Raw genomic sequence first — 19,759 nt, forward strand, 5'->3', positions numbered from 1 at the left:
CACAGATACACACACATATACACAGAGCTTCAATTTATGATGCAGTCTGAGATGCCTTGGTGGCATTTTGCTAGACTGGCTTAAATAGTGTTTTTGTTTTACAGATTTAGAATAACTTTAATTGGGAATGACAGCCACCCAAATCTCCATTTTACAGCTGGAGATACAGTGATCAAAACCCGATTACTGAAGGCAGATCTAAAATGAATGGTAAAGTAGAAAATAAAAATCCTGATCTCCTAACTCCGCTGTGCTAGAGAAAGTTAACTGCATTTCGCCACCTCAAAATCCTGTTTAAGGAATGTTATTCCACAAACGCAGTAGGAAAAGATCCCCAAGAACTAGCTCTGAAGTGAAACAGGAAGTGGTATCAACATGGGTGCCCAATATTTTTCCGACACCACAAGCAGAACCTGCTCCTGGCTTCACCATAAGCTGCTGAGTGTAGGGGGGGATTTGGGAGAGTAAGCATGGGAATAATGGGCTACCTGTAGACGTGCTCCTCTTCGCTTACACGTGAAGGAGAGATGGCACACTCTCTGGACACCGAAGTGCTGGAGCTGCACACAGGAGACTGGGACTGTGGCTGCAGAAAGAACCATTTACACATTTCATTTAAATTTATTAGGAGAGAGACAGAGAGAGTGTATATGAGTCAAAATCTCTGTTCCAGAACCAGCTCTGTGCAAGAGACTTTCACCCAACTACTGTGCTGCCCATGGATCTTAGCACAAGTATGTAGTCCTTTTTCAAATTCAAAGCACTGAATGAGGGCTGAGGAACCTTTTTCAACCCGAGGGCCGCATGTCCAACTTTCTGAGGGCCTCAAATCAGTGGTGGACAGAGCCAGAGTCAAAAGTGGGGACAGCAACAAATGTCAATTTTGCCTCTGCACAGTAGGCTGCTTTCTACACACACAGTACACAACCCTCTCTATATTTCTTCCAGACAAGCAAAAGACAGAAACACTAGGAGTGCAAGGTAAAGGAGGGGATGGGTGTGGCCTGGGGAGAGTTCCAAGGGCCAGACAGAGAGGCTTGGAGAGCCACTGTCAGCCCCTGGGTATGAGGTTCCCCACCCCATTCCTATAAAATTGTCACATTAACACACAAAAGTAAGTCAAAATGAGAAGGCTGCACTTGCAGACAACCCTTCTCCTGTGCTCCTGTGTTATATGAGCACTCAGACACTATGGTCAGAACAAGCCAGGATATGAAGACACAGTTTGAAACTGGCTTAAAACCCGAATTTGTTTGTAAGCCACTGACCATAGTTTCCAGTATATGGCTAAGATCTGAGTCTCAGATTTTTGGCTTAGCACTGCAATGGTCACCGTAATCTTCACAGCAAGCCATCATTAAAATCCCTAGTGGGAAAGGTTGGTAGGCAGTGGACTACTTAAGGTCAGCTAGTATGTTCATAGCCAATTATGAATTTGGGTGGCTGACAGGTTTCGTATGGAGCTCTGCCTGACATTTTTTTAAAAAATGAAAAGCTGCCACTGAAGACTGAAATCAAAGGCCAAGGAATGGCAAGTAGGCCCTTAAGCCTTTCCCTGTTGGTTGCTGCCTCTTTCAGAATATTCTTCTCCCATGTGCTCTTCCCACCCCCAAGAAAAGCAGCTTGAGGAGAGGCCGTCTAGGGGCGGGCAAGGGGGGGGATGACAAAGCAAAATAAGCTGGAAAGGAATAAGCAGACCCTTTTTCAGCTCCCAAATGCAGCCCCCAGATGTTGCTTTTCCTTCAACTATCAGGAGAGAGATACATGGAGTTCCATGTAATGCACACTTTATTCTTTAGTTGTACTACTAAAGCAAGGCTGGGGAACATTTAGCCCTATAGATGTTGTTGGACATCAATTCTCATCAGCTCCCACCAGCGTAGGCAACGGGTGAGGGATGATGGGAGCTGCAGTCTAACAATGTCTGGAGGCCAAAGGTTCCCCAGCCTTGCTGTAAACAAACAAAACAACAACAATTCAGGGTGCATGCAAAGCTATGTGGTTCAGTGAAATCTGCTGGTCTTAGCATTTGGGAGATCAGGGTTTGGAGATTAGTCTGAGCTGCAGCTTAACCCCAAGAACCCCTTGTGAATTCAGCCTTTGGAACATGCAAAGTAACAAGGAAGCAAATCACGGTTTACCCCTAACACACAGGCTTCCAGATCAAACCCTAGCACCTTTTATTTTATAAAGTAGCAATAGTTACAGTTCACTTATTTCCTCGGGAATATAGACAAATTGGATGGCCTTGAGCCAGCTGCTCACTCAGGCTCACAACCCAACTTGTACAGCTGTTAGAATAGTGACTTTCCTCCAGAACTGATCTACACAAAAATCAGATCATGCAAGAAAACTACTCTCCCCGCACTCCCCCGTTTTACAAAAAGTTGCCACTTCCGCATTTGGACATGCCCAAACAGTTTTGAGAGCTCACTCTCTACTTACATGCAATGCATGACTGGGATCTTGGAATGTGGAACAAACAGGATGCAACCTGGTAACAAATTGTTCTCCCTAGAGCTAGCCTTCACCCCCCTCCAGAAACACATTTCATGCTTCCTCCAATCTGATCTATGGCTCATATACCTGTGATCTACAAAACTACAATCTCTTTTTCAAAAGCCCCAAGGTGACTGATTAAGATCTGCATCATTCCACTGTGGCTTCAGACAGGGCACTGGTGAGGAGACTGTGAGTAGTGTTTTCAGGGCGTGAACCTTCAGGTCTAGCTTTACAGACCAAAAGAAAAATTGAGCAATCTTCACATTATGCTGCCAGCTAAAGCTGAGTACTGCCATGTTTACTCAGAGCTATGTGGGGAGGGGAGAGTCAGTTTCCATGTAAGCATTTAAGTGAGCTGGTAACAAGCACAATGTGAAGCCAGAAGAGGTTTCTTCCAATTAAACGAGGAAGCATCCAATCCCAATTAGAAGCATTAAACAATCACTAGCCATTTATTTTCAGTTCTTGGCAGTAAAGTTTTCATGTTATGTTAATAGAGCAAATGCTTTTATTAATATGGCCATAAACCAGCTCTGAGCGGAAATATGGGATACAAATATTTTAACAGACAGTAAGTTGCTCCACAACACACCAACAACTGGCTCCCTCAGTTCCACGAGCATAACTAAGACAGACAAGCAAAATTACCTGCTGGTGAATATTTCTGGGGATGCTGAGCTGCCACTGGTCTAAAGGTTCACTTACAGTCCCATTCAAGGCCTCATTAGAAGGAGGGGGTGGCACCGGAGGAGGTATAGTGATTTCCTGGTATGTATGATTTCCAGTTGGATACGAATAAGATGTTTCCTCTGACAGGAAGACTGGTCGCTTGGAGATGTGAGAGGTAGTGGATTCCAGGTCTGCTAACAATGCGTCTGCACAGAAGACATACAAGAGGAGAATTAGAAAAGGAGGGTTTTGTCTATATTAGGGGTAGAGAACGTCATGCCTGGGGGCCAAACGAAACCCCCCAGGCCTCTTTATCTGACTCTCAGGACTAACCTGGCCATGTCCCAATTCCAAGCCACACACCTCACCGGCCCTGTTCCAAGCCCTTCTCTGGTGCTTTTGCTGGCTAGAATGTGTACTTGAATGGTGATAATGCATCTTGCTCACCAGGAGTGAAAGGTACATGCATGTGTGATTTGGACAGGGGTGTGTGTGTGTACGCAGAAACCTCTGGTTTTTTGCATGGCTAGAACAAAGCCTTCTATTGCTCTGTCTTGCCTGCAGCCCTGCCCACCACAGCAGCCCCCAGAAAGTCTCCTAGAAGGGAATGCAGCCCTCAGACTGAAAAACATTCCTCTGGGCCTACACGCTTTCTTTCACTCCTCCCAGCCAAGTCAACAGGCATCGCTATCCTGAATGAAGCCCTTCAACAAGCTTCACTATACTGTCAGAAACTAAGTCTCTAGAAACCTGCTGTTCTTTCCAGCACTGCGCCAACACAATTAATAAAACCTTCCTTACCTTTACAAAAAAGTAAACAGACCAAGACACTACAGCAGGTGATAGCAACAAGAAAGCACCCTGAAGATCTAAAGAAAAGCCAGATAGTAATGACTCCTCAGCCCCTGCAGCTTTGCTAAAGAGGAACCTAAGCAGGCCTCTCTCTGAGACAAACCCACCAAAGTCTGAAGCAGACTAATTACTAGTTCTGTGTCATGAACTCATTCAAAACGTGGCCACAAGCACTGCTTTGTGCAACGAAGAGATCTCGGGAAATATTTTTCTTCCTCAAAATCCAAAGACATCTAGGAAAGGACTCTGTTGGCCCACAAACTTGCTTCCCAGGTGCAAAGAGTTAACACAAGATCGGTTCCCTGCCAGGTAAATGCAATTTTGCCTCCTGCAAATAGCTTTCAACATGCTGAGTCAGATCGCAAATTCCTGAAGGGGAGGAAAAGCCTCTCCCAGATAAAAATGCACCTTCAAAAAAGGCAGAGGCAAAGTGGGGCAGGGAGAAATCTGGATACTTAAGCTAGCACAGCCTGTCCTTGCTTAGTAAGGGAGGAAGAAAAGTGCAAGAAGCGAAACTGTGCAACAGATGAGAGGTTTTGTCTGCAGCATAACAAGCTACAGCAACTTGCAGTGTATCCCAGCCAGAGTTGCTGTAAAAAGACGCTTCAAGGAAAAGAACAATGGATGACATTTGCCAAGTCAGGCTACTCTCAAAGAGAAATGGAGCACAGGAAAGGTTGAAGGCAAACCAGACAATACGCTATCAATAGACCAGTTAAGGTTTCAAAAAGAGAAGTAAGCTTTTGAGTCACACAAAGCTCATTTTCCAGCTGTGTTTCTAGGGCAATGTCTGCCTAACTATCAATGGCATGTGGTGAATTTTTTTGTAGGATCAGAGATGCCAGCTGGCGAGGGCGATGGGGGTGGGGAGCCACATCATGCCTGTATCACCTCCCTCCCTAAGCTTCCCAGGCTTTCGGAAGAAGGCAGCAGGCCCCTGACAGGATACTGGTGCCCTCCTGCCTCCTTCCCAAAGCTTCCTGGGCTTTGGGAAGGTGGAAGGAGGGTTCTTGGACCCATCGGAGCATTGCACCTTCCTTCCTAAGCCGAGCAGAAGCTTCCCAGGCTTTGAGAAGGAAGTCCTAGGGAACAATTAGGGGACTCTTAGGGTTACCAGGGTTATGCTTCCCGGGGACAGTCCCAGGATTTGCAAATAGGTCCCCAGACAAATTCCATCCCCAGAATGTCCCCAGATTTCATCTAATGTCCCCGGGAAACGCAGCAACGGCAGTTGACTCTGGCTGGCTTCAGAAACTGCTCGGAAGTCCCCATATGAACTCAAATTTCTGGCCATTTTGATTATGAACTCACTCTTATGTTGCTATCACAGTCATAAAGGAAACTATGGGCACAAAACTGCATGTGATGTCGGCATACACGTATTTTGCTGTACATAGCAGATGGAAAGTCTTCATGTTCATTACTTGTTAAGGTCTATGTGCAATTTCCTATGCAGAAATAGCACCTATTAACAAAATATGTTGTGCATAAAGCAATCTTTAGATGTTCAGAGATGGAAGAAAAAACATTATTGCCCTCTTAGGTTACTGTTCACCCAATTATGAAGACGATACTCAGCATACACACACCTACATGGCCAGATCAGGAGAGTGCCTCAACACTGCATACCCATGTCTCTGTACTGCATACAAAACTGAACACTCAGACAAGGAGATTTTGCAATGGGGTATCTGCTTTTGCTTGCTTTATTTATCTCCCTTGGCTCTCTCAAAAAGAGATTTCAATAAACAAGTAAGTTGATGGTTGGAGGACCCTGCAACCTACGGATTCATTTCTAGGTGAATAACACATTGGTGAATAAATATACCAGCTCGTCTGATGAAGTTGTCACAGGTTATTAAATTCTTCTTTAAAGTATACACCAACTCAAGGCTTCAGCCCACATATAAAATCTTGCCATGTATAGCGAAGAGTGGTGAAGTAATGTCTGAGCACCCTGCATGTCTTTCAAGACAAAGATGTTGTAGGCGTTGTTTTAATTAGATTACTAATAGAGTGCCTCCAGGGTAAAACGCTCCCTTCGGGAGTAAGGAGTACTGCCTGTATAAACTACACGCTGCATGCTTGTGAAGGAAAAATTCAGAAATACAGTGGTACCTCAGGTTAAGAACTTAATTCATTCCGGAGGTCCGTTCTTAACCTGAAACTGTTATTAACCTGAGGTACCACTTTAGCTAATGGGGCCTCCTGCTGCCACTGCGCTGCCGCCACACGATTTCTGTTCTCTTCTTGAAGCCAAGTTCTTAACCCGAGGTACTATTTCTGGGTTAGCAGAGTCTGTAACCTGAAGTGTCTGTAACCCGAGGTACCACTGTACACAGGCATTTTTACATGTTGGTGTCAATGTGTTTGTCTGTAAGACAAACATAGGAAACAGTTATATACAGAGTCCAGCTATCGGTTGATCAACCATCAGATTGTCTACACTGACTGGCAGAGGCTCTCTGGGGGTTCAGATGGGAGACATGCACAGCCCTACTTGGAGATGCCAGAGAATGAACCTGAGACCTTCTGCATGCAAAGCAGATGCTCTACCACTGAGCCACAGTCCTTCCCCACAAGAGGTCATCTCAGTACACAACATACCTTTCAAACAACCAGGCTAACACGATTACTGCCATCCTCATATTAACGACACTTGAACATAACCTAAGCCTGAAGGGGCTCCAAGTTATTTAGAAGGACTCGTAAGGTCATCTGTGAACCCCTCAGTTCCCTCAGGGTACGTAACTGGAGCACAGCCTAGAAAGAGGACTTGTTTTTAAGGAACACGATATGCAGCAAGGATTCCCAAGGCGCAGAATACATACCTCAGAGAAGAGGGCAAGGAGCTGCAGTTGTTCTAATACTGTTGCTCTTTGAATGTGTGACTATGTGTACACAGTTTATGATTCAAGCTCTATCAGAGAAGGTGTGGCTCTGAATGACAAAAACTTTCCTCGTGAAATGATTATCAAATCATGTTTTCTTGTGCACATGCTCTCTCTCACACGCACCCCCCACTCTGTGAATTACCAAAGGAGGAATTCTCAATTGCAAAGGTCAACAGTCCAGAGAAAAGAGGGGAATGGAGTTGCCTGTCCTGTATGCAGTTTTGTTGATGCAGGCACATTTTCCCACTCCACTGCCCTTTTCCCTTATTTTTTAAACAAATGCTTAATATTGTCTCTGAAAAGGATGAAACTTAGTTCCCAGGGAGTGTTTGTTCACATTGTTAGGTTTCTGCTGCAGCTACAGCTGGACACACCTCTATGGCAGTTTACGCACTGTTTCCTTCTAGGGTGCCTGAAAGATAAGAATTCTGGAATAAACTGCAACTATGTCTGTCTTCCTGGGCATAAGATACTGTAGTCAGATGGAGTGCCCTTTTCAAATACAATATCCCACATATTCAACACAAGTCCTCATTGTTGGATAGTTGCTTTTCTTCCCTTTTCAGTCAGAGGTAAATCAAAGAGGAACAGCTGTCTTAGCAGTAAAAACAGCCAACATCTGTTGAGACCATGGTCACAGCACCATACATTTGAAGCATGCATACTCACCACCACCCCCCAAAAGAATCCTGGGAACTGTTTTTCTTAAGGGTGGTGGGAACTGTGGCTCTGTAAGGTGTCCACTACAGCTCCCAGGATTCGGGGGGGGGGGTGGCGGGGGAGAGAGAAGCCATTTGCTTTAAATTTAAGGCACGGATGTGACCCAAGCTCTTACTAAGAAGTACTACATATGATGAACTCTGGCGATTGACACTGCTTTGCTTTGACCTTTTTAGTGATTAATGACTCCGTAATACGTCACACAGGCTTGCTTGGAACTGGAAGTGATGCACAATAGACAATTTGCTTGACTCCCTAACTTTTTTCAAAAAGTTATTTACCAAGTTTTTCACATTTGTTCATGAATGATTTGTGAAGGGTGCAGTGCCTTATCAATAGCTTTGGGTGACACTGCTGCAGTTCTCAGAGTCCAAAGGGTAAGGTAGACTAGACATTTATTTTTTTCCAGTATAGAAAATTACTGCTTAAGTTAATGTGGCGGGCAAGAAGCAACTACTGCTTAAAAGGCAGTTGTGAACACGCATTATACAGTAAAAGTTAGGGGGCACAGCTGGGTCCCTTAAGAGGCACCATCTCTAAACAGGGATTCTGTGTAGGTAGGTAGGTAGGTAAGCTCCAAGATCAACAGATGAGGCCCTCCTGGTGGTTCCTCCTCACTACAGTGTAAAGTAAGTAGTGTGGGGGCCTGGGAAGCAGCTTTTTAAGTTGCTGCTTAAAAAGGGGGGAACATCCTCCCTACTGACCCATCTTTTATACTTTAAGGTAGCTAGTGAAGGCAATTCTCTAAGCAGGGGTTTGGAACAGAAGGCCTGACTGCTAATGCTATTAGTAACTGTTCTTCAGTGATTTGTTATGAGTCTGAAGGATTGTTTTATTTTATGGGATTTATATAATTTAAATGTAAATGACTTGTGCAAATGATTATATATATATAACTATTGGGTTGCTTCCAAGTAAGTTTTATTCAGACTAGACTTATTGAGATTGGTGGATCTAATTTTGTCAAGTCCATTAATCTCACTGGATGTACTTTATGTATGGCTATTATTGGATGCAACTCTATGTAAATAAAAAAGTACTGTAGAGGGTTTTTGGTGTAGTAGGATTTAGGCCACATGGCAACCTAGACTAGTTTGTGTTCCAAGCAGCTGTCTCTAGGTTTTCATTCAGTTTATGATACAACTTACTTTCTCCTCCAGCAAGCAGATCTTCTATATGAATGTATTATATATAACATTATAAACAAATGCAGAGTAATGGTCTTCAGCCAGAAACAAAGCTAGAGCTGCAAACTCAGCCAGTAGAAAAGTGTGGTGAGCAAAGATGGATTCTTAAGCAACATGTTTTCCACCAAAGAGAAAATCTCCTTCCTTTGGTCTTAGCAATCTGGCATGCAGGCAAAGTAAAGCAGGGGAGGTTTCTAAGTGAACACTGAAAGCCCAGCCTATGAAACAGTTAAATGGCAGAGATCACAGGTTTATTCATTAACTTCCTCCACCTCACATCCTTTGCCTTCCTGACTTTAGCAGCATGCTCCACTGTTGAGGAATAGGAAGAAGAAATACTGGGTGCTGATCTCTCACGTGGGATCTGATCAAAAGGGCTGGTGACAAATTATGCTGAAGCATAACCAGTGACTACAATGTTATAGTCCTGAGGGAGCCAACTGATACAGTCTGTGTTCACTATGAGAAGAAAATATGCAGCAACACAGGCACGCCAGCTGAAGGACAGACAACCAGTGCCAACAGGGGCAAATTACCTGGATCAAATGCAAATTCTACCTATGCTAGGTCATAGGCTGCAGCCAAACCTCTCAAACACACACACACACACACACACACACACACAACATCAGCCATGTATGGATCCACAAATGACAAAGTTAGGCTAACTCTGAAAATGCTTGTAGGAAATGCAGACCTGTTTGCTTAACCAAATAAAGAGTTCTGTGTAACTCATGCATTTGCACAATTTTTCAGCACAATACAGATTGGTTTGTTGATGATATCCCCCCATTTATTTTGAAAACGTTTGTATTTCCCACATCATTAAAGCAATAATGGCTTGGAGGTTTTCCTGATAAAAGGTTTTGATGAGCAAAATATCTCCAAAAATATGCCTCTGCCCAAACATCTAGACCTTAATTTATCCTACCATTATGAAATTAATATTTTATTGCAGCAATAATTTCTATATAATTTTTTTGCATGGGAAATATATTAAGTACAATTCCTATTTATTCTCATAACCCCAAGGTGGCTCAGTGGTTTTTTTTCTCTTTTACAGAGAGAGAGAGAACTGACCATGAGAGGCGGTGATAGACAAAAGGTAATCCAGAGCATTACATGACTGACTGAGCATGGAGCCTGGCCCCCTTGTTTAAAGTCTTAGTTTATTTGTTCTTGCCGGCTCCTAGTCTTTGACCCGGATGTTGCTCAACTGTACAAAATCAATATGCAATTGAGCTACCTCCAGATAATATCCAGGTAATGCTAGGGCTCTGGTAGCAGGTGCAATATATGTTTCATGTACCATGAAGCAGATTCTACCATTGTGTTAGAACAATGTATCTGGCTGATCATACAGTGGGAAAGTTGTGAAATAGTGCTGCGCCTGGCATAAAACCATCCCTATATTAAGACGAGGGCATGTTACAAAAATGTGGGGGAACAAGTTTCAGGTGAAGTGTGCCTTACTTAAACTCCACAAGTGACCCCAAGTTATACAGTAAACATTCCTTCACTATGTTCCTAGTTGCACACATTCCCTCATATCAGACAGGGGAAGAGCTCATTCATTCTAGGCACTTTGCTGCAGGCTTTTCAGCAATCCTTGCATGTTGGTTCTTGCCAGCCAAGAATGCAGGCACCTTAGGCAGAATAAGCAAGGAAAATGCGTTTTCCTACATTTCCCAGATTTCTCTATAAAAGCAGTGAAGCCAAACACAGAGAAAAATAGTGCCAATGACAGCTATTTCTAACAAATCATTAGCAACATTTACAGACCAGTTCTCTGAAGAATGACCCTATGCAGCATGCAAGAGACAAACACAGTGTATTGTACTCTGTGAATGTAGAGGATTTACATGAAGGTTAATAAAAAGATAAAGAAAGAAATTCAAGGACTTGTTGCCCCCTCTCATCTTACCTTTATAGATAGATATACAGTGGTACCTCGGTTTAAGAACAGCCCTGTTTACGAACTATTCGGTTTATGAACTCCGCAAAACTGGAAGTAGTGTCCTGGTTTGCAAACTTTACCTTGGTCTAAGAATGGAAGCCGAATGGTGGAAGGATACCGGTGGCGGGAGGTCTCATTAGGGAAAGTGTGCCTCAGTTTAATAATAGTTTTGGTTTAAGAACGGACTTCCAGAACAGATTAAGTTCGTAAACTGAGGTAACACTGTATATGTGTTTGTGTTTATGGGAGGTTCCCAGAATGTACTGACTACCTTTTGAATGGCGCCTTCTACAGGACTCAAAAGGGAGAGCCTAGCCTAATGCGAAGGGACAGTGATGCTTGGTCCGGGCACACAAGACAGCTCCCTGCTGGGCAGCCACAGAAGATCCTCTACTGAAAGTTTTAACATATAGGTAGGCACGTAGTTGCCCTGGTCCTAAGCCATGAACAGCTTTAAAGACCAAGACCAAGACCAAGACCAGCACTGAGAATTGGACTAAGAAACAGAGAACCACTGCAGCTGGTATAGCACATGTGTGATATAATTGCAATATTCTGTCTCAGTTAGTAATCTAGATAGCCAATGCATTCTGCATTAGCTGCTGTTTCTCGACCATTTTCATGGATAACTGACTCCAGGCTACGTGGGCCCTTTCACATAATTACGTAATTATGTTTCTCCAGGAGCCTTTAGGTGAAACACTACGACAGTGGTACCTCGGGTTACATACGCTTCAGGTTACATACACTTCAGGTTACAGACTCCACTAACCCAGAAATAGTACCTCGGGTTAAGAACTTTGCTTCAGGATGAGAACAGAAATCGTGCTCCGGCGGCACGACAGCAGCAGGAGGCCCCATTAGCTAAAGTGGTGCTTCAGGTTAAGAACAGTTTCAGGTTAAGAACGGACCTCCAGAACGAATTAAGTGCTTAACCCGAGGTACCACTGTACAGTGGAACCTCATGTTATGGACGGGATCCATTCCGGAGGCCCGTCCATAACATGGAACTGAAGCAAGCTGAAGTGCTGCATCTGCGCATGCGTGCAGTGCAATTTTGCACTTCTGCGTATGCAAAAGCGGCGGAACCCAGAAATAACCCATTCCGGTACTTCTGGGTTACTGCAGGATGCAACACGAAAACACGTAACCTGAAGCGGACGCAACATGAGGCATGACTGTTATGGGGTGGTTTGCCTTTATGCTGACACACAGCTTGGAGACTGCACTTGCTACAGTGTTTTAAACTCCTGCCCCGGAGCAGAAACTTCCTATGCATCCTTGGAATGCCCTTGCTAGAAGGACAAGATGAGTGCAATGAAGGAGCATAATGGAGCCCACCCTACACTGCACAGGCTCAGCCAGCATAAATAATAAGCTGTCTGCCTCCTACCCACTCAGCTGGCTTATAACATAAAGCCATTGTCTTACTCACACAAAAATGCTGGCAATTGCCCCCTCCCACGTTAACCATATTCCTCCACCCATCATTTACAGAAACAGATAAGAGGAGTTTCAGGCTGTGTGCATATCTAGCTGTCAACTCAATTCACTCCAACAATTATTTTGTTAACGCTCCAGGAAGAGCCCCACACATTATCAAAGGATATGCCTGGAGGGTTGGGAGGGAGAATGGATGATGTCAACCCAAACCCCAGGGAGACCAGATCACATGACTGGAGGCCACACACTTCGCATGCATAGTGTAGCGTTGTCCACTTGTGGTGGGTAGATGGTGATATCCACCAGACTTGGATTGCTTTAAAAGCGTCAGAGACAAATTCATGGAGTAGAAGTCTATTAATGACAGTGGTCATTACACTATATGCGACCACTAGGTTTAGAGACAATATACCACTGAAGACCAGTACCTGAAAGAGTGTTCTTGTGTTTGGGTCCTGCATCTAACTGGACAGTGTGGCAAACAAGTAGAGCTAGGCGATATCTGGTTTTCAACACTGTGATATATCACCAGCTAAATATACCAATATATCACAATAACTGAAATAAGGATGGAGCTATGTAGAGCATAGCTGTCAAGGTTTCCCTTTTATTAAGGAAAATTCCCTTACTCCGTATAGGATTCCTTGCAAGAAAAGGGAAAAGTTGACAGCTATGTATGTAGAGGCATTGGCTGGTTTCACGGTTTTCCCCACATTGTGATTTGTTCCAGTACCTGCTCTTGTGATTCACTGCCCACTGCAGGAGGCAGGGGATTGCAGAGCCAGCCCTACCAACAAGCATTTGATTGATCTGTAGTCTGAACTAATAGGGTTCTTCTTATGTGTTGTGGAATACAGGGGGAACAGAAAGTGGAAATATACCAGGCTTCTACAAGTTTGTCTGTAACATGTGAAGCAGAATCTGTGCATCTAACTGCAGTGAGGGGAAAAAAGGAATGCTCACAATATATATGCCCCTACCCCACAAAAAAGAATGGCTGAAGAATTGTCTGCACTATAGATTCATTCATTACAGGCTCAACAGAATGAATGCAAACAGCTTTCTACAGCTTGAACTCCCAACACTTAGCACAAGTCCTGAGAGCACAGAAGCATTTAGAATGGCATCTTTTCGGTAGACTGAATTTAAGAAGTCCTTGTGAGCCCAGAAGAGACCCTCAGACAGAAATAGACCCTCACATTAAAAAAGGCAGACTGCATCAGCCTACTCCCCACCCCTTTTGCACAAAGTAAATTGGCCCTCCCCAGCGCTCACTACTCATTTAAGGAGGACACAATCCCAAGGCAGTAACCCAATCCCTGGCAGGATAGTTTTACTTGGTGAGCAACTGTTCAGGAATTGGAGGCGTGGGTATATTTATCATTTAAGCATTCGTTCAGGACGGACACTTGCTGCCTCTGCTAAAAGAACCAACCCAGATGAATAGATGCTAGCTCTTCTCCTACCTGAAAGGAGTAGGCTTGCCCAGAGAGGATTACTCAAATCAGAATGCAAACCTAGGACCCGGGGATAGAATGAAAGTAGAAAGGGACAGTAGCTATCCAAACCAAGTTGGAAGCTGAATTTCCACATGGAAAAGTAGTAGCAGTCATCTCTATATATAAACCAACCAGTTCTAAACATTGTCGCTTTGTCATGTCCTTGAGCTCTCACAAAAAGAAAAAGACAGAGAGAGAGAGAGAGAAAGAGAGAAGTCAGGGAACTAGCAAGGACTCCTCCAACACAGGAGAGGAGTGAGGTTAACTCAGACTGAAGCGTAGGGGTGGGGCGCACTGGGTGCCACTTACCCAGGGGGCAGCACTTACCACAGGACCTGCAGCACGCCCGAGCCATGCGCCACTGGGTTACACAAGAAGGCTGTGGATTAAAAAATAAAAAGCGTGTTCCCTGCCAAACTGTAGAGCCAGTGATGAAATGATGCTTTTCACCAGGTGGCGCAGCCACATGATGGATACAGTACACAGTTCTTTCCTCAGTGCCTATGCTTCAGAGCAAACCCAGCTAGGGCAGCTCTCACCTGGAGTTAATAGCAATCAAGAAGCAGGACAAAGACTGTAATTTATAGAAGGAAGTGGCAACGCCTGAGTTAGGAACTTTAATTTGCACCAAAAAGCACCCTGAAACCAGTGTAGAGTACAGTGGTACCTCTGGTTAAGAACTTAATTCATTCTGGAGGTCTGTTCTTAACCAGAAACTGTTCTTAACCTGAAGCATCACTTTAGCTAATGACGCCTCCTGCCGCCACTGCGCAGCCGCCACGCAATTTCTGTTCTCATCCGGAAGCAAAGTTCTTAACCTGAGGTACTATTTCTGGGTTAGCGGAGTCTGTAACCTGAAGCGTATGTAACCTGAAGTGTATGTAACCCGAGGTACCACTGTAGTTAGAGTCCTGGACTAGGACCTGGAAGACCAGAGTTCAAATCCTCACTCAGCCATGAAGCTTACTGGGTGACCGTGGGCCAATCACTATCTCCCAGCTTAACCTACCTCACAGGGTTATTGTGAGGATAAAATGGAGAGGGGGAGACGCATGAGCGCCACCATGAGCACTTTGGATAAAAGGTGGGATATAAATGTAATAATAAAAATAAATGAAAAATATCCCCAATCTACTGAAAGCCTGACTGTGAGAGAGATAACTTTCTGCAACTCTGGGACATCTGAAAGGATCAACAAGCTGATGTGAGAAAAGTTCCCTAGTCCTGCTCCTCTTTCCACACAGTTGCTGTCCCCCACCCTCTTCATCCTTGCTTAAAGGAAGTCCAGTTTGCATCCTCCCCTTCTTACCCTAGCACTTCCTTCCTGCACAAAAACAGACTTATCCCCAACAAGCAACAGCAATAAACTGCAGCAGCCCTCCCATTTCCTGCACACTTTTTGCCTTGCTCAGTTCATTCTGTAAAGAAGACGTTTTACATACACACAAACAAGGGCTCATGATACAGGCAGGGAAGCAGGGCTTTACACTGCATCCCAGGGAGAGCTGAGAGCGAATGGGCCGCCAGAATATTAACAGCAACTGTCATATTCACATAGCAGCCACTGGTAATCACCACTGAAAACTAGGCAGTTACATAGAAAAATAAACAACCAGTTGCCAACATCCAGTTGCACTGAGCTAACAAGGCAAAGATGAATTCAGTGTAGGTAAGGTCAGGTCCCTTCCAGCCTAACAATCTCACTCCATGGCAGATTCCAGATAATGCCACAGTTCTTAAGGCGTTAAAGAGAGAAAAGTGAGGGATGTTTGGAATAGAATCTACCTGCCATGACAAAGGATGTCCTTGCAATCATAGGTGATGTTACAGAGATGCACTTGGACCACATGTGGTGTATTATTTAAAACAGTGTCACACAATAACTTGCCCTGGATATCATAACTATGTATATTCCAGTAGCCCTGCAGGTGTTAAAATAGCTTGAAACTTGTCTTAAGAAGCAATTGCTTGACTCAACATTTCTAACATGGCATTCTGTCCCTACTAAAGAAACAAAACAGCCTGCACCTGCTACTTCATTAGCCCTGGATAAACTTTCTCATTCTTGTTAATGAAGACACGAATATGCTTCTGTCATCATTTTAAATATAAATTATTGTAATGTAAGAATAATGCCTGAGATTAAATATTTTTTTCCTGTATCTGAAAGGATGCTCACTATCATCTTTTTGATCTGCTTAACTTTCAAAGTTTGAAGCTTTTAAATTTAGAATATTTACCCACTTATAGAAAGGCCAACACTGGGTAGCACTCTTGGTTCAGCATCAGAAGGTCTCTAGTTTATTTCTAAGCACAAGGAACTGTATTGTGGGATACAGTTAAGAGGACTGGCTGTACCAATGCAGCTGCAGCAGACGTGGCTTTCTGCCCAAAGTCATGCTGTGGTTCTGCCAGATCTGCTGAAAGGATGTGTTGCACTGGTTACAGCCAACCCTTGCAAAATGAGGCCAGAAATACAAAACAGGTAAAACAGTAGCCACATCCAGTTCCTTGTACTGGCACTGTCAAATGCATAGAGAGGGACCCCCCCCCCAAAACCCAGAGCTTTCTTCCTCTCCTCTCAAACCTTGACCAGGAACACAATGTGCCCAGGGCATGGCAACGTACATCACTATTACCTTGAAAGGGGACCCTGTAATAAAATAACAAGCAATGCATCCTCTTCATGCTCATAATACGAGAAACACTCAGGGTCATTCAACAAAGCTGAACATTGGAAGAGTCAAAGCAGACAAAAGGAAGGACTTATTCACTTCCATAAGATGTAGTGATGACCATCACCTTGGATGGCTTCAAAAGAGGGTAAGATAAATTCACAAAGCAGAATAAAGGTACCAGCAGCTACTGAACATGATGACTATGTTCTTGCTCCACTGTGGGAGGCAGTCGGCCTCAGTTGTCAGAAATTGCAGGTGAGAAGAGTGCTGATGAGCTCAGGTCCTGCTGGCAGGTTTCCCACTGGGGCATCTGGCTGGCAATTGTGAGAATATAATGCTGGATTGGATCGGCCTCTGGCCTGATCCAACAGAGCTTTTATTAAGCTCTTCTCCTAGGAGAAGTGTTCCTGCCAGCCATACTTTTCTCCAAGATACTATAATCTGTAAGGAGCTCTAGGTCATTCTACTTCTGCTCTCCTTACGATAAACTGATGTTCAACATTCCATGGCTACTAAGCATACTCAGCCCCCATTGTGGAACTTTATTTTGGTGGGGGGAAGCCCTCTTAGATTTCCAGGCGGTGGTAGTTCTGAAACCTCAGGACTTCCCTGAGCATTACTACCTCAGTAGCCCCCTTTGGCTCCATTTCTCTTGGCACTCTCCACCTGAATTAAGTTTTGTCTGCATACCCCACAAGGTTCAATCCCTCCACTGCTTCACAGGGCTGTGTGCTCACTTACAAGAAACAAAATGTTTGTTTATTCTACTAGGTTCTTTTGGACAGAGGTTTATAAACAAAATGCGCCCAGGAATCAGTTTCAAGACCCACCTCTTGCACAGAAACATTATTTAGTCTTGCAGAAAGTCACCTCTCTCCAAGAGCTGGTGCTCATTTCTCACTCAATAGATGGAGGCCATCTAATATAGTTGAGGGGGACATCAGGTCCCAGGGTTGAATGCGGCCAACTAGGTCTCCCTATCTGGCCCCTGTGAGTCTATAAACAAACATTAGTTCCTCATTTGTAAAATCAGAACCATTATCTTACCCCACAGTTTTTACCGAAGACTTTAATTGCAGGTTGCTGTGCTGGTCTAATAGGGCAGGGGAATACGTATAAATGTAGCCATAGTACAATACTTTTATTAGGACCACCTAAAACATCACAGAGGAAGCTTGTGAGTCCGCTGTAACATTAGACAGTATACCAAACCAAAAGACTTTTTGACATCCTAAGGACTAGCACATTAGAGCACTAACAGAAATATACTGTGTGTGCACACACATGCTCACAAGGATTTCCACATGTGCACCGGCAGGATAGATTCAAAGGTTTGCAGGAGGAGGGGGCTAAGTTTAAGCAATGAAAAATGCTGGTTTAAATGTCAAAAACCCTCTGTTTTTCTTGGCTGGAAATCTCCTGCTCTTTAGCCCACATTAGTCTCAAAGACTTTTAAAAATTGACACATATTTTTAGACCAACTACTTTACCAATGAAAGTCGATAAGGATTACAACAGGTTGTCAGGTTGTCTGAGTAAAGGTTGCCTTTGATCAGTAAAGTAGGGCCATCAGATGCTAGGCCACCAAATGAGTAGACAGGGTAACTAGTGTTTTGTGGGCTGCATTGTTCTGTAATCTGTGAACGGTTTCTTAGTTTTCAGCATATTAACAGGGAATGCAACGCAATTTTAACTTTGTTATTTTAATGACAGTGATTTGACAATTTTGATTTAAAAGAGGATTATACAGAATCATTTCAAATAAGGCTATCAGTGGCCTCACAATAATCACATGTTACCTTCAACATTTACCTTCAACAAAGGCTTGGAATACCAAATGCTGAGATTAAGATGGAGAGTGTGTTTTCATACCTGCTGGTAGGCTTCCCAGAGGGATCTGTTCCTGGCAAACCTGAGATCATTGGCTGAAGGTTTGTAGCCGTTTTTAAAAAAACTGGTTTTATTACAGATACATTTGCTGCCCTGGGCTCCTTTGGGAGGAAGGGCAGATATAAATTTAATACATCTACTATATCATCATCATCATCATCATCAGGCTGGCTGGTGCTGGACTAGATGGGCCTTTTGATCTGATCCAGCTGCACTCTGCTTAAGCTCTTAACAATACATGAACCTTAAAGCACGCACATAGCGCCTGTAAAAGCTAGGGGGAAGCTGTGTAAAAAGGGGAAAGTGTTCTCATTTAAGGGAAAGTCTGCACCTCCTCTTTTCCTTTCTGTCCAGCCTCACTAAGAGGAAGGCAAGGGCTCACCACAGATCTCCATCCCACCCGATGAACAAATGGCAGGAAGCAACAGTACAGAAAGTCATCGACAAAACTGTGGCTTCATAAGCAGTACTTAGTTCGAAATTGGGAAACAGAGTTCAAGAAGTCACAGGTCACACCATATCCTGCAAAAACAACATTTGGTCAGGCAAAGTGGCTCTCTCTCTCTCTGCCTGCCCATAAATGCTGGGTGTTTCACTGGCAGCAAAGAACATGTAAGGAAGTGACCTTAGAGTCATACAGGGACTCTGAATGAAAAGCAGTGGATCTGGGGCAAAGATTGGGCATGTGCTATATTTTGTAAGTGGCATATTCATCCATATTTCACAAGCAGAGAAGAAGCTTTTAAAAAAAAAAATCAAGCAATTATATAAAAATCTACTTGAAGTAACATGACAGTACAAAGTAAATCAGGGTGTCCAGGCAAGTTAGACTCAAAACGCAGCTCACAGCCAGGAAAAGTACCATCTCAAGTTCCCTGCCTTTTTGTAGTTTCCCCCAACATGTTCTTTATGCTAAATTTTATGTGTGGGCCACAGAAAAATAAGCACACCAGTCGACTCTCACATTATGACAACACAATTCTTTGGGCCTCCTCTTGACATGCATCTTAAGAAAACACATAAAAAGTGTCTGAAGAAGGTTCTCTCTGTTCTTAATCTGTAGCAAGGGCATTACAATAACATCACTAATACTGATGGGGTTGTTTTTAGGATAAAAGGAACATTGAAACATTACCAGAACATAAGCCATTTCACACAAATGGCACAGGGTGTTTATTTATCTATTTAGCGCATTTGTATTTTTTAAAAATAATATTTATTAAATTTTCCAGAATAGAAAAGGAAAGATAGAAAGAAAATATAGTTTACACTTAGTATCATTGACATCTTTCCCGGACTTCCCCCCCCCCTCCCCCTGTTGTATTCCATTTCCCTTAAGTTAATTCTACAAATTCTTACCCCAAATTTTAAAGCCTTATTGTAATTTTAAATAACCCATTTATTCCAAATTAATTTATCTTATTTATCTTATTTAACCATTTCTCCTTATATTTTATATATTTCCCTA

General features: G+C 43.5%; 1 protein-coding gene across 5 annotated transcripts in view; it reads right to left on the reverse strand.

Moving 5' to 3' along the window:
* The window catches only part of PXN (paxillin), a 62,286-nt gene that overhangs the window by 23,669 nt on the left and 18,858 nt on the right, over positions 1-19,759 (reverse strand). For 3 of the 5 annotated variants that reach the window (XR_014558991.1, XM_083716996.1, XM_083716997.1), the window contains exons 2-3: positions 3,151-3,377; positions 489-586 (exon numbers count right to left, since the gene is read on the reverse strand). Coding sequence is in view for 2 of the 5 variants with exons in the window: in XM_083716996.1 (XP_083573122.1) it covers positions 489-586; positions 3,151-3,377 (325 nt within the window). In the remaining 3 variants the exon portion in view is untranslated. Of the gene's footprint in view, positions 1-488; positions 587-2,445; positions 2,693-3,150; positions 3,378-6,854; positions 6,908-19,759 lie in introns of those variants that run through there. The other 2 variants (XM_083716998.1, XM_083716999.1) reach the window with 2 other exon arrangements.

This window comes from Podarcis gaigeae (assembly GCF_964106915.1).
Source record: "Podarcis gaigeae genome assembly, chromosome: 16".
Taxonomy (NCBI): Eukaryota; Metazoa; Chordata; class Lepidosauria; order Squamata; family Lacertidae; genus Podarcis; species Podarcis gaigeae.